The sequence below is a fragment of the Bubalus bubalis genome, chromosome 15, assembly GCF_019923935.1.
Source record: "Bubalus bubalis isolate 160015118507 breed Murrah chromosome 15, NDDB_SH_1, whole genome shotgun sequence".
In the NCBI taxonomy this organism is placed as follows: Eukaryota; Metazoa; Chordata; class Mammalia; order Artiodactyla; family Bovidae; genus Bubalus; species Bubalus bubalis.
Window position 1 is genome coordinate 77,811,322 of NC_059171.1, and position 12,534 is coordinate 77,823,855.

At 56.5% G+C, this 12,534-nt stretch overlaps 1 protein-coding gene across 1 annotated transcript in view; it reads right to left on the reverse strand.

The window, feature by feature from the left end:
• Positions 1-12,534, reverse strand: part of COL22A1 (collagen type XXII alpha 1 chain) — a 201,493-nt gene that overhangs the window by 81,249 nt on the left and 107,710 nt on the right. Inside the window, exons 22-29 of the mRNA XM_045162761.1 lie at positions 12,114-12,155; positions 11,118-11,150; positions 8,070-8,123; positions 7,439-7,492; positions 6,441-6,494; positions 5,736-5,789; positions 4,117-4,170; positions 846-950 (exon numbers count right to left, since the gene is read on the reverse strand). Coding sequence (XP_045018696.1) covers positions 846-950; positions 4,117-4,170; positions 5,736-5,789; positions 6,441-6,494; positions 7,439-7,492; positions 8,070-8,123; positions 11,118-11,150; positions 12,114-12,155 — 450 coding nt within the window. The remainder of the gene's footprint in view (positions 1-845; positions 951-4,116; positions 4,171-5,735; positions 5,790-6,440; positions 6,495-7,438; positions 7,493-8,069; positions 8,124-11,117; positions 11,151-12,113; positions 12,156-12,534) is intronic.

Here is a 12,534-nt window from a genome sequence, read left to right on the forward strand (position 1 = left end):
CAAGTGTACTGGAGTGGGGTGCCGTTTCCTTTCCAGGGAATCTTCCCGACCCAGGGATCGAGCTGCCTTTTGTGCCTCTGGTGCTGGCAGAAGGATTACACATACATACACCCACTCTTTTCCAGATTTTCCCATATAGGTTATTACAGAGTATGGAGCAGAGTTTGCTGGGCTTGGAGGTGCTTGTTGCTTATCTATATTATAGTAGTATGTATATGTTAATCCCAACCTCCTAACTTATCCCTCCCTGCAAGATCCTTATTTTTCAGATTCCCTCAAATAAGGTCAAGGCCAGGTTTCAGGTTTCACTGTAGGGGCTCTTCTGATCCCAAATTCTGGTCTCTTTCTTACTTACCACTTTCTGTCCAGGACACACTAAAATGTGTTTAAGTCCCCGTGCACGTAACACCCTCATGAACTTACACATACAGTTCATCTGTCTGCAACAGCCACTCGGTGCTAGTCCATCTAAAAAATAATTTCTTCCAACTTTCACTTTTTGCATAGATGCCACTTCCTGTGTGAGGCTTCCCCGGCTTACAGATAAGGGAAACCCTTCTCCAGGATGGCCGAGCTACGGTCATCGGACTGCTCGGCTGTCTTGTGAGCATCTCAACAGCACAGGCTCTAACCCATGTCTGCGTCCTCGGAGCCTGACCCACAGCCAGCAGTCCACACAGGACCCTGTGCCGTGCTGGCCTGATGCAGGCGGGAGCCAGCTGCTGCCCCCATACAAGACCCCTTTCCCAGCCTAGCTGCTTTCTTGCAAAGTTTGACAGCAGAGCCTTTTTTCCTTTTCTAATTCCAGCCTGGTCGTTACAGTCACCGAAGCCCCTGACACTTACCGGGTCTCCGTCTTTCCCTCTTCCAGGGGGCCCAGGGGGCCCGGGGGAACCAGGATCGCCCCTGGGGCCAGCTGGCCCTGGGCTCCCTTCTTCTCCCGCTGCTCCCTGGAAAGACAAGTGGACAGTGTCCGGGATCAACAAGATGCAGAAAGTAAGGTTTTCAATGGATGACCAATCTAAAGGGAGGGCTTCCCTGGTGGCTCGGTGGTCATGAAACCGCCTGCCAATGCAGGGATGGAGGGTTCAATCCCTGGGTCAAGAAGATCCCCTAGAGTAGAAAATGGCAACCCACTCCATTAACCTTGCTTGGAAAACTCCATGGACAGAGAAGCCTGGCAAGGCGCATGGGGTTGCAAAAGAGTCAGACACGACTTAGTGACTAAACCGCCACCACCTCCTGAAAGGGGTGGGTGGGCTTCCTGGTGATGCCCTGCTTCAGAAAGCCCACCCCTTCTGAAGGCACAGAGGACAAGCTGTGTAATGAGACCCCCAAATTCATATGCCAAAGCCCTCGACTCCAGCACTTCAATGTAGAAATATGGTGTAATTAGTTGAGAGGTGCTGATACTGGAGTAGCATGGAGCCTAACCCAGAAAGAACTGCAGTCCTCACGAGAAAGGGAAATCTGGACACAGGCCTGTGTAGAGGGAAGTCCACATGAAGACACGGAGAAAAGACAGCCGTCAATAATCCAGGGAGAGGGGCCTGGAAGACATCCTTCCCTCACAGCCCCCAGGAGGAACCAGCCCGTCTGACACCTTGATTTAGGAATTCCCAACGCGGTGAGAATGGTGACCCAGCACGTTTCTGTGGTTTAAGGCACCCAGTCTGTGATGCTCTCGTTACAGCGGCCTTAGCAAACTATACAGCGTGGAATGTGGGCGTGGGAGGACACTGTAGTTCTCTGGTCCAACCTTCCGCCCGCGGCAGGAAACTGTCAGGTGTGCCTCTTCCAGGCAGCCCTCCCATTTCTGCTTGGACTCCTTCAAGAGCACAGAGCTCACCACCTCCCTAGGCAGCTCATCTCCTTATTGGGCAGCTCCATTAGACGCTGTCTTTATATTCAGCCAAGACAGTCCTCTCTGAAATCTTCCAGAGGTTTGACTTCAAACTCGGAGCTATGCAGACAAAATCCAATTCCTCTTCACACGACAGGCCTTCAGTGATGTGAGCACCACGTGGGGATCCAAAGTGGGGAGAAAGAGAGGGAGCCAGGATCTGATGAGGGAGGGAGCTGGGCTTGGAGTTTGCTCCCCATTTCTGACCACAAACCAGGAGCCCTGTGCAGCCCCAGCTGTGGAATGCTGTGGGGACCACGTGGGCCACAGGAAGTCCCTTTCCAGGCAGGGCTTTCTTGGACCTAAGCTGCAACCTGCACCAGGCATTCCTGATGCGGAAGTGAGGGGAGGTACCATGTCCTATGGAGGGCAAAGCAAAGGATGGAGAGGACCTCTCTCCAGGCACAGGGCAGAATCAGCTTCTGCAAGTCTCAGGCCACCCAGTGGACAGTCAGAGAGAAGAGCAGATCCTGCTGTGAGGGATTTTTACCATTTTGTACAGCACCGGAGGGGTAGTCCCCTTGCAAATGCAGTCTTCTGCTCATCAGAGCAGAGGTGTCTGGCTCCCTCTAGAGGCTGAATGAGCCCACTGCTGTTACTGTTTCAGTTCAGTTCAGTTCGCTAATGAAAGAGAAAGTCGCTCAGTTCCGTCCGACTCTGCGACACCATGTACACTATAGTCCATGGAATTCTCCAGGCCATAGTACTGGAGTGGGTAGCCGTGCCCTCCTCCAGGGGATCTTCCCAAGCCAGGGATCGAACCCAGGCCTCTCACATTACAGGCGGATTCTTTACCAGCTGAGCCACAAGGGAAGCCCTAAGTTGTATCTTTTTAAGTCATGACTCTTAGCGACTCCATGGACTGTAGCCCGCCAGGCTCCTCTGTCCATGGGATTCTCCAGGCAAGAATACGAGAGTGGGTTGCCATTTACTCCTCCGGGGCATCCTCCTGAACCAGGGATCAAAATCGAGTCTCCTACCTGGGAAGCCCCAGACGTTCTCATATTTGCTCAACTAGTCCTCAACGTTCCTTCTAACCAACCCTCTTCTAAGCTCCTTCTAATCTGTCAGCGCCCGTGTATCCCAGAATAGAGGCCCATCCTTTACACGGGGTAATAATCACAGCAAAACAGATCGGCCAGGTTTCTTTTCTTTTTTTTTCTCCCTCGCTTAAGGAGATTTTCAACTGGCTGGTCAATTACTTTTCTTCATAACAAATCACTCCTTCTCCGAGGGATGCATTTAAAAACAGCCTTCCCATCAAAACGTAAAAGTTTGTATTTACTCCTATTACAACGTTTTGCCAAAATAGAAAAGATAAAATGGTCACACCTTCCAAAGGTCCCAGGTGAAGTGGACCTGAAGGAATTTGCATTGGTAAGTTCAGAGACCGGAGAGCTGGGTAGGGGTTGGCTGTGGAGGACACATCAGGAGTTGGGGTGGGGTGAGGGGGGGCACCGGGATTTCTGTCTCTGGATGAGAAGCCTCCACTGGGGGCTCGGGACAGCAAGCCCCTCTCCCCTCACCACCTGCTCTCTGCCGCACGTCAGGGCCTCAGCTCCTCCTCATCACCCGTGCGGCCCTGAGGTGCGTGTGGGCTCAGTGCAAGCCTGAGACCCGGGCTCCTCAGCCCTGACACTGCTGATGCTCGCAGCAGACGGTCTGCACTGAGAAGGGGCGCAGTCCTGTGGGTGTTCAGAATCCCCGTCTCCACCCGCAAGAAGCCAGAAGTAGGAGTAAACGTGGGAGACACGTGCTAGAATGCGAGGTCAGGACGTGCCACCTGGGATTCCAAAAGGCCGGGGAGCCGCCCCTCTGCCCTTGGGGTATTGGTGTTTTGGGGGAGGACACCATGTCTCTCTTCTTCCTAATGAATAAAGCTTTTCTCATAGCCTGGGAAGGTTTAACTGCGCATGGGATAGTATGGGGTGGCTATGCTGGAGCACTGAATTGAGAGAAGAGGGGCTTGGGAGGCAGACAGACCAGCTCTCTGGCTCAGCAGCTATGGGATGCAGGACACAGAACTTCAGTCTACACCTCTGTCAGGCAGGGCCCCATCTGACCCTGTGTCTGTGGCGAGGATTAGAGAAGCCGACTGCAGAGGAGCCCTCGGCCTGCCGGGTCCTGAAGTGGGTCTGAGCAGAGTGGGCTCCTTTCCTGCCTCTTAAAAGCTGAGAACCGCCGCGGAGGGTGGAGACCACACTGCGTCTTACCTTCTCACCACGCTCCCCATCTTTCCCAGGGGGGCCTCTGGAGCCCGGGGTACCCTAGAGACAGAAAGGTGATTGACAAGGTCAAGTTAAAGAGGGCCCAGGGCACTCAAAGAGCGTTGGGCCCCCTCCGGTAAGAGGCTCCCGACTCGTTCTCCACCTCTGACTTATTCCTCCTCCACCGCCCTCCCACCGCCTCCCTGTCCCCCGGGGACCGTCACGCATCCTCGCACGTCCTCGAATATCGGAGCTCTAACCACGCGGCCCTGCTTCCCGATGGCCTGCCCACTGTGGGCTGTGGCTCTCAGAGGGCAGGCAGGGCGTGGCACGGAGGGGACCTCAGGGAGGAGAGGGTGACCCAAGAGCACAGCCTTGGCGTCAGTGACCTGCCCGTGTCGTGAGCGTCCCCCAGAGGCTGACTTTTCAAGGCAAGGCTCAGGGCAGGCATCCCGCGGACGCACCAGCAGGGACATCAGAAAGAGGACGGGCGGGTAGGGACACGTTCGCGTGGCTGCAGCTCGGTCATGCTGAGGGCTCCGGGGTCCAATGGCAGACACGCACCCGGAGCGGCTCCCGCAGGGGTGAAGGAGGTGGGCCGTTTACACACCTGTCGGCCAGGGCTGCTTCTGCTGCTGCTACCGGCCACACGCCGTGTGGCTGGACCATAAGGTCTCTTAAGGCCAGAGAAAACCCTCGGGCCAAGGGATGCAGGGCTGGCTCTGGGAAGAGTGCGCTAACACTGCGGGGGGAGGGTGACGTGACACCGGCCAGGGTCTCATGGTTTCCACAGCAACCACTGACCACGTGACGCAGTCTCCCTGTGCCTCAGTCTCCTCCTGAGTAAAACGGGGCCACTTCTGACACTCGCCTCCCAGGGTCGTGAGGAGTCAGGGAGTGTGAAGGACTTACAACAATGTCTGGTACACACCTACACCCACATCTGTCCTCTAAGCTGCTGCGATTATTAACAGAAAAGTTGGTGACGGAACAGGACTGGACTCAACCTGTCTGAGGAGGACAGTTCACCGATACCCTCCACTGGATGCCACTGGGTGTTGTGTTCCACAATTGAAATAGAAATCAATGTCCAGGGTGGCTCTTAACGCGGGTCCACAAGCAGACCCCAGGGCCCCCACGGGGTGGCCGCCTCCGCAGGTCAAGCGCAGTGGGGCACGAAGGTGAGCCTACACAGCCCACATGCTCCAGGCTGAAGATGAGAAAGCTGAGGCCTCAGGAGGCTGCCACAGAGGCCTGGCAGCCAGTGAGCTGCGGCTAGGACCCGGCAACCCGACAGTCAGGGCATCTCACATTCCTGCAGGTTCATCCTGCTTCTGCCAAGGCCAGTTGTGATGCTGATCCAGCATCAGCGCTACTCACAGCTTTCCGCCCCCAACAGTTTCCTTCACCACCCTGAGATCTCCTGAGTTACCGAGAGCCTCAGGTTGTAGCTTTGTAGGTATCTTTGCTGGGGCCTCAATTTCTCCATCTGTGAAATGGGAGCAGGGATGCCTATGCCCTGAGTTCTGTCGTGGAGGATACATGAGTTAACCAGGGGGATGGACACCATGGATCCACAACCAGCGCTGGTGTCCCTGCCCTCCCCACCCACCCCAGTTACTCACCACGCTTCCTGGGGGGCCGCTGGGGCCAGGGGGCCCTACAAGTCCAGGAGCTCCCTATAGAGAGGCAGAAGACGGTCAGAAAGCCAAGGAATTGATCACAAGCAGCTCCCCCAGTCTTTCTCCAAACCTGCCTCCTATTCAACTCTCCCTGATTTGCTAAAAATGCTTCTAGATGACATTCCCTCCACAGGAAGGATGACCCTCCTGTCTGGGAGGGTCCAAGCCTCAAAGGAGGTGGATTCCAGCACAGAGAGGGGTGACAGGAGGACAAGAGGACTCTGGGACGATCCTAAGGCCATAGCACGGAGGTGGCAGGGAGGAGGAGTGGGTGTTGAGGGGAGGGCAGAAAAGAAGGTCAGGTGCTGTCAAGCACACGTCTCAGGTGGGGCGTGGCCTCTAGCTTCCGAGCATGGGGGAATGGAAACCCTGAAAATGGAAGAAAATCTGCAGATCTGTGCTATGGAGACGCGTTCTCTGGTACAATGTAAGTTGACTGTACGGGTGCAAACAAGCTTTGGAGATGAGCAAGAGGATCTGGTGAGGCGGGTGGACAGGAGCCAGCCCTGGGCCCGGCCAGCCCTCCAGTGTGGACAGCACCTTCCCAGCCCCGTCCGCACACTCAGCGGGGAGCTGGGCACCCGGGGTCAGGGGTTAGCCCAGCCCCCTCCCATGGGCCTGGGACGCAGGTGGCCAGGAAGAACTCACGGGGCTCCCGGCTGCTCCGGGCGCTCCCTGGGCGCCTTCTTGTCCCTTGGCGCCCTGCAAGGGAAACAGAAAGAAGTGAGACACCTCCTGCAATGCTGTTCTCGGCCCTACGCAGCGACGTGGGGGCACCTTGTCATCAGAATCAGGTAACCCAAACGCAAAGGACAGGATTCCCTAGCGACTCAGAGATAAAGATTCCACCTGCCGATGCAGGTTTGGTCCCTGGGTCGGGACCCCCTGGAGAAGGAAATGGCAACCCACTCCAGTATTCTTGTCTGGAGAATCCCATGGACAGAGGGGCCTGGTGGGCTATAATCCATGGGGTCACAGAGTCGGACATGATGGAGCGACTAAACCACCACGACCAAACTGAAAGGACAGGGAGCAGGTTTACAGGTGCAGAGATCACAGCTCCAGGCTCCCTAAACTTCTTCAGTCTTCACTACCCCCAGGACACAGGCAGCAGCCCCTACGCTTCATCTTGATGTATACGAGGCGCAGAGGGATGGGCCTGCCCAGGTGCACACGGGCAGCTGGGGCCCCTGGGATCTGAGCTTGGACAGGCCACTCAGAGCACGCGAAACACTGCCCAGCACAGAGCCAGTTAAGAAGCCAATCAAAATACAATCAAAATGCCAACATTCTCTAGGTGTCCTTTAAATTGGCACTGGAGATTTCCTGCACTTGAAAAGCCTCCAAGAGTCAGGACCACCTGGATTTTAAGAGTTGTCAGGGAGGGAGGGTGCAGCAGGTTACCAGCTCTCCTAAACCCACACTTCAGTGACAGAGAAATGACCTCCTGGGCTCCAGGGGTCGCGTTTTGGGGTTTTCTGGGAGAACCTCTCTCCCCAGGCCCTGGACTCAGTCCTAGCAGCGCCTGTTGCGGCGCCCCCTGGTGGACACTCCTAGAATGACAGGGTGGAGGGGCCGGCGAGGGGCGGAAGAGCTAGCGCGAATTTCTGCTCCGGGAGCCAACGGCGGACAGAGGGCTCTCTTACCGGTGGTCCAGTGGGTCCCCGAGGCCCTAGTTCTCCAGGATGACCTGGCGACCCCTGCAATGAAACAACCCATCAGCGGACGAGGTCACACCCTTGCTCTGGGGAGGCATGAACATGGGCAACGGGAAGGGATTGAGATCCACAAAGAGGAGGGAGGAGGAAGGAGCTACATTCAACTCAGCAGGGCTCCTGTGTGCAGTTCAGACAGGCCCTTAGGTGTCAGGTCTCAGGAAAGCAGACGCACAGGGTGAGGGGTGCGGGGCAGGGTGTGGGGCAGGAATGAGGGGTAGGGGTGTGGACAGGGGTGAGGGGAAAGGTGAGGGGTGAGGTGAGAGGCAAGGGTGAGGGGCAAGGTGAGAGGCAGGGGTGAGGGGCGGGGTGAGGAGAAGAGGTGTGGGGAGGGTACAGGGAGGCGTAAGAGGCAGGGGTGAAGGGAGGGTAAGGGGCAGGGGTGCAGGGCAGGGTATGGGGCAGGGGTGCAGGGAGGGGTGAGGGGCAGGGTGCGGGGCAGGGTGCAGGGTGGGGTGTGGGGTGAAGGGAGGGGTAAGGGGCAGGGGTGCGGGCAGAGATGAGGGGAGGGGTGCAGGAGGGGTGCAGGAGGGGTGTGGGACACAGAGCAGAGAGCGCTCACCGGCTCCCCAGGCGCGCCAGGATCGCCCTTCTCTCCCCTGGGCCCTGGTTCTCCCTGTTGGCAGAGAAACAGAGTAAGGCAGCTGCGCCTGGCCCACCCTCGGGTCGGCTGCGCAGACCTTCAGGGCCTGTGCAGGCACCTTGCGCTGGAGAAGCCAGCAGAAGCCAGCACCACCCTGTGCAGTTTCCACGCTGCTTTCTCCACCCACGACCTTGCCCCCGAGGCTCCTGCCCTCCCCCCACCGCCCAAGCCCGTTCCTGATCCCTGAGTTAGTGTCCCCACTGCCTGGGCTGGGGCCCCGCTCCCCATACACCAGCTGCTGATGGAATGTGCATGCTCCACCGCAGAGGGCCGGGGTTCAGTGAGGACACCCCGACAACAAGGCTTTCAACAGAGGCAAGCTCCTTCCTCCTTCCAGAATCTCCATGTCCCACCAGCTCAGAAGAACACACTCTGGCTCCATTCGTCAGACAATATCCTTATCTCTAGCTTGCTTTCCCCCTAGAAAATTTCCCAAGGTGGGAATTTGCAAAAGCGTTTTGTCTGGTCCTCAAGTCACTGGAGACACGACCCGTACAGATGGAAGGGCTGACGGGATGGAATTGGGGGACACAGAGGGAAGGAGTGCTGCATGCTTTCTGCCAGCGGGGGAAGGGACTGTGGAGGTCGGGTCAGGAGAGGGATCGTGAGGCTCTCAGACAAGATGCTCCAGGCGTTTCTCCCCAGGGCCTGAGATCCAGGAGCAGACTTCACCATGGGGGTGCTGAGCAAGCGCCCATCAACAGCTGCTGAATGCTGAACGTGGGAGCCTCCTTGTCCTCCACCGCTCCCTGCTGGTGATGCCCCCAGGGAGATGCCCGCTCTGGGCTCAACAACTGCAGGCACTGGCCAGGCCTCCCGGAACCCTCTGCAGGTGCAAGGGGTGGGTCTGGCTGCTCTTCCAGGGAACAGCTTCTGAACCAGTTACAAAGCCCCCGTAAGCTTCAGCTGTACTGTCTCCCAGCCCGAGACAGCCTGTCACTCCATCCTCCAGACAAGGAACGGGTTCCCGCTCCTCTCTGACATTGGATACGCTCGCCAGCTAACAGCCCCTGCTCTGCTCCCCACTGTCATTGCCACGCTGCCTCGCAGCTTCCCCAGCTGGGATCCCCGACATCCCCAGGAGGCTTCTTGTTCCTGCAACAGGAGTTGGGGCTCTCCTTCCAGCCCTCCTCCCCTTTCTAGTTGCCTTAATTATGCTGCAAACCTTGTGCATACATGCATGCTAAGTCACTTCAGTCGTGTCCGACTCTTTGTGACCCTGTGGACTATAGCCTGCCAAGCTCCTCTGTCCAAGGGATCTGGCTGCCCCTCCAAATCTCCAGCCCTCGCTGTGTGCAGGGACTCGAAGGCAGACCACTGAGGTGAGCAGGGAGAAGTCAGAACAATGGCTTCCAAAACCATCAATACAAACACGGTTACCACAGCAACGAGGCAGCCCCAGAGGAATTCATGCAGTAACCTCTCCATGAATCCTTTTTCCCGTGGACACAATTTCCTTGCTTTGCATCTGTAAGTAGCTTCCTGGTTTCTGCAGAGCTCAGACCCTGCAGGAAGGTGTCCCCCTCACCAGGATTCAAAGGGGAGGCTGGGCAGACCTCTGGCCCCTCTCAGTTCCTTCCAGTGGGAACACCTTGGACATCATCTTTTACGGATGGAGTGATTGCTTTACAGAGAGGCGGGATGTGTAGGTTTGCCGCAAGCTTTAGGGATTTAGGGTGGGCAAAAGGGAGGAGTCCCAGAGGATGAAGGGCTGAGGCATCGTGTAGGGGGATATGGTTCTGGAAGAGGGAGGCAGCGGGCCAGCGTGACGGAGCCTCGAACCTCGGCACCGGCGGGGACAGCGGTTCAGCCAGGGCCTTATGGCTGACAGCTACATCCCGATTCCTGACTCCAGGAAGGCCCTGTGCAAGGTGCTTCGCTCCTCGAGCCTCGGGCCATCACCTGTGAGCTGGGCACAGGGCCAGTCGGAGCGATGCCTGCCCTGTGCCCACCACATTCAAGGCTCTCCTGCTCTGTCCCTCCGAGCCCTGCCTTCGAGAGAGAAGACGCAGCCAGAGCCCTGCCTGCTCTCCCCTCAGCATCCTTGGACACTCCTGCAGTCCCCTGCCTCCCCCCACCACCTAGGGACGGCCCCCTTGCCCTCGCTTCCTGCCCGTTCCTCCTCCAAAGCAGCTCAAAGTCCTCCCTCTCCTTCTGTGATGATTTTGGCACTCAGTCTCTCTCTCTGCTCCGTTCTTTTCCATCACATCCAGGATCTCTTTAGCTTCTCAAGTTGTAGTCACTTAATAGCCGCGATGTGGAGAAGGGTCCTCTCCTAAGCCTCTTGGCTGCCGCACGTGGTGCAGCGGGTCAGGTCCTAACCACGGGAGAGCCGCGTCCCCAAGAGCGAACCAACAAAGGAGGCGAGCTTGGTGATGTCAGAGACCCTGAACACACTCGTTTTCACAGAAGCCCCTCGAGAAAGAGGAGGGAAAGGCTCCTGGAGGCTGCGGCCAAGCCAAGTGTCCTTTTCCATCATGCGCGTCTGTCTTCAGAAAGAGCCACGTGCTCTCCCACCAGCCACCTCCCCAAGCAGGCTCGGTCCCCACTGGCCCCTGAACGGCCCCTCTCAGACTTGGACCCCAAGACCCCCAGGCCGGCCCCCTCTGCCCTTTCACCTTCTGCCGCTCACAGGGCTCTGTCCTGCTTGGAACCGGCCACCCTGTGCAGTGAGGGGGTCACTTTACCCAAAGAGAGGGGTGGCCTTCACCATTGGCTACTGGGAGGCCCCCTCCGGGCCCCTGATCTGGGAGGTCCCATCTGCCCCTGGAGCTGGTCGGTCCCTCGCCTGGCCCACTCCCCACCAGCTGCCAGGACAAGGTCGGGAACCCAGAGGCCTGACAACAGCTGGCAGGTCAGGGCCGAGGGTCAGGATGCAGCCCAGCCCCCTGCCCCCCAGAGCACCCAGGGGCATCGCGAGCCAGGCCAGGGGGCACCGGGCAGCCACAAGGCACCGCCGCTACTTACGGGCATTCTTGGGTGTGGTGTGAACAGGGAAGTCTGCAAAGGAGACCACAGAAACAAGACAGACGTGAGTGGACATCAACAACCTGCCTCGGACAGACTTACTGGTGAATGCAGCTTCAGGGGCTCCTTTAAGGATGATTTTCAACAGAATTACACATTCCTTTTAAAGCCCTTACCATCCATATGAGGCCATCCCCTGCCTCAGCTACTAATTGACCAATCCCTACGTGCCCACACAAGGCCAGTTCCCAGAACCATGTTCATCTCCCTTCCTGCCCCCCCACCCCAAAATTGATTAAAGCATAGAATACCAAGGCTGGAAAGAAACATTCAAGTGAAAAAAAAAAAAAAAAAACCATGCAAACCATGCTCACATATTTATATAGCCTTTGTTTTTTTAATTTAGTATTTATCATATATCAGAAACTACACAATGTACCTTACATATTTCAGTCAATTTTCACTACAAATGTACAAGACACAGCTCCGTATTTTTTTTTTTTTTAACAGATGAGAAGATGGAGTCTTCTTCACACTAAATAACATGTTTAAGATCACAATGCTGGTGAGCAGCACAGCTGGGATTCAAACCCACTATTTTCTTCTGGCTTCAAAGCCCCTGCTCTTTACTCACGCCTGAACCCCAACTCACAATGCCCACCCTGGGACCTGCAAAAGGTGGAGGTGTGAGTCATGGGTGTATACCCACATTGCAGTCTCACCCTGGACAAGCTGCTTCCTGCCTCTGACCTCTTGCCCACAGGCAGCAGGTGGGCATGGGCGCCCAGCGTCTAGCCAGTGTTCTGACCAGTGGTAACCGTGCTGCCGAATAAACTAAATCAATAAGCACACGGTGGTTCTTACAGAAGCTCATGAACTTTCTGGATCACGAGACCCAGGGATGGGTCTGGCTATGGGCAGACTCCCTTAAAAAGATGTTTATAACTATGTGGTCGGTGTGAAGGAGGAGAAAGGATTAGAAGCAGAGCAACTTACAGTGCCAGGTAATCCAGGGGGCCCTGGTGGGCCCACGTCACCCTAGATGAAGAAATGGAAACAGCAGTAAAGAATCCACCTGCCAATCCAGGAGATGTAAGAGACATGGGTTTGATCCCTGGGTCAGAAAGATCCCCTGGAGGAGGGCATGACAACCCACTCCAGTATCCCTGCATGGAGAATCCCATGGACAGAGGAGCCTGGTGGGCTACAGCCCATGGGGTCACAAAGAGTCGGACACGACCGAGCGACTCACACACAGAGCCCTGCTTATCCTGGGATACCTTTCCTAAGAATACAGACTCACCCAGTCTACCTCTACTGCAACTGATAGATATATAGATCCAAGCTATAAAATATTTCAAACACACCAGAACTCTGCTCTGAGAAACATCTATGAGGCCACGTGTAGCTGTAGGTC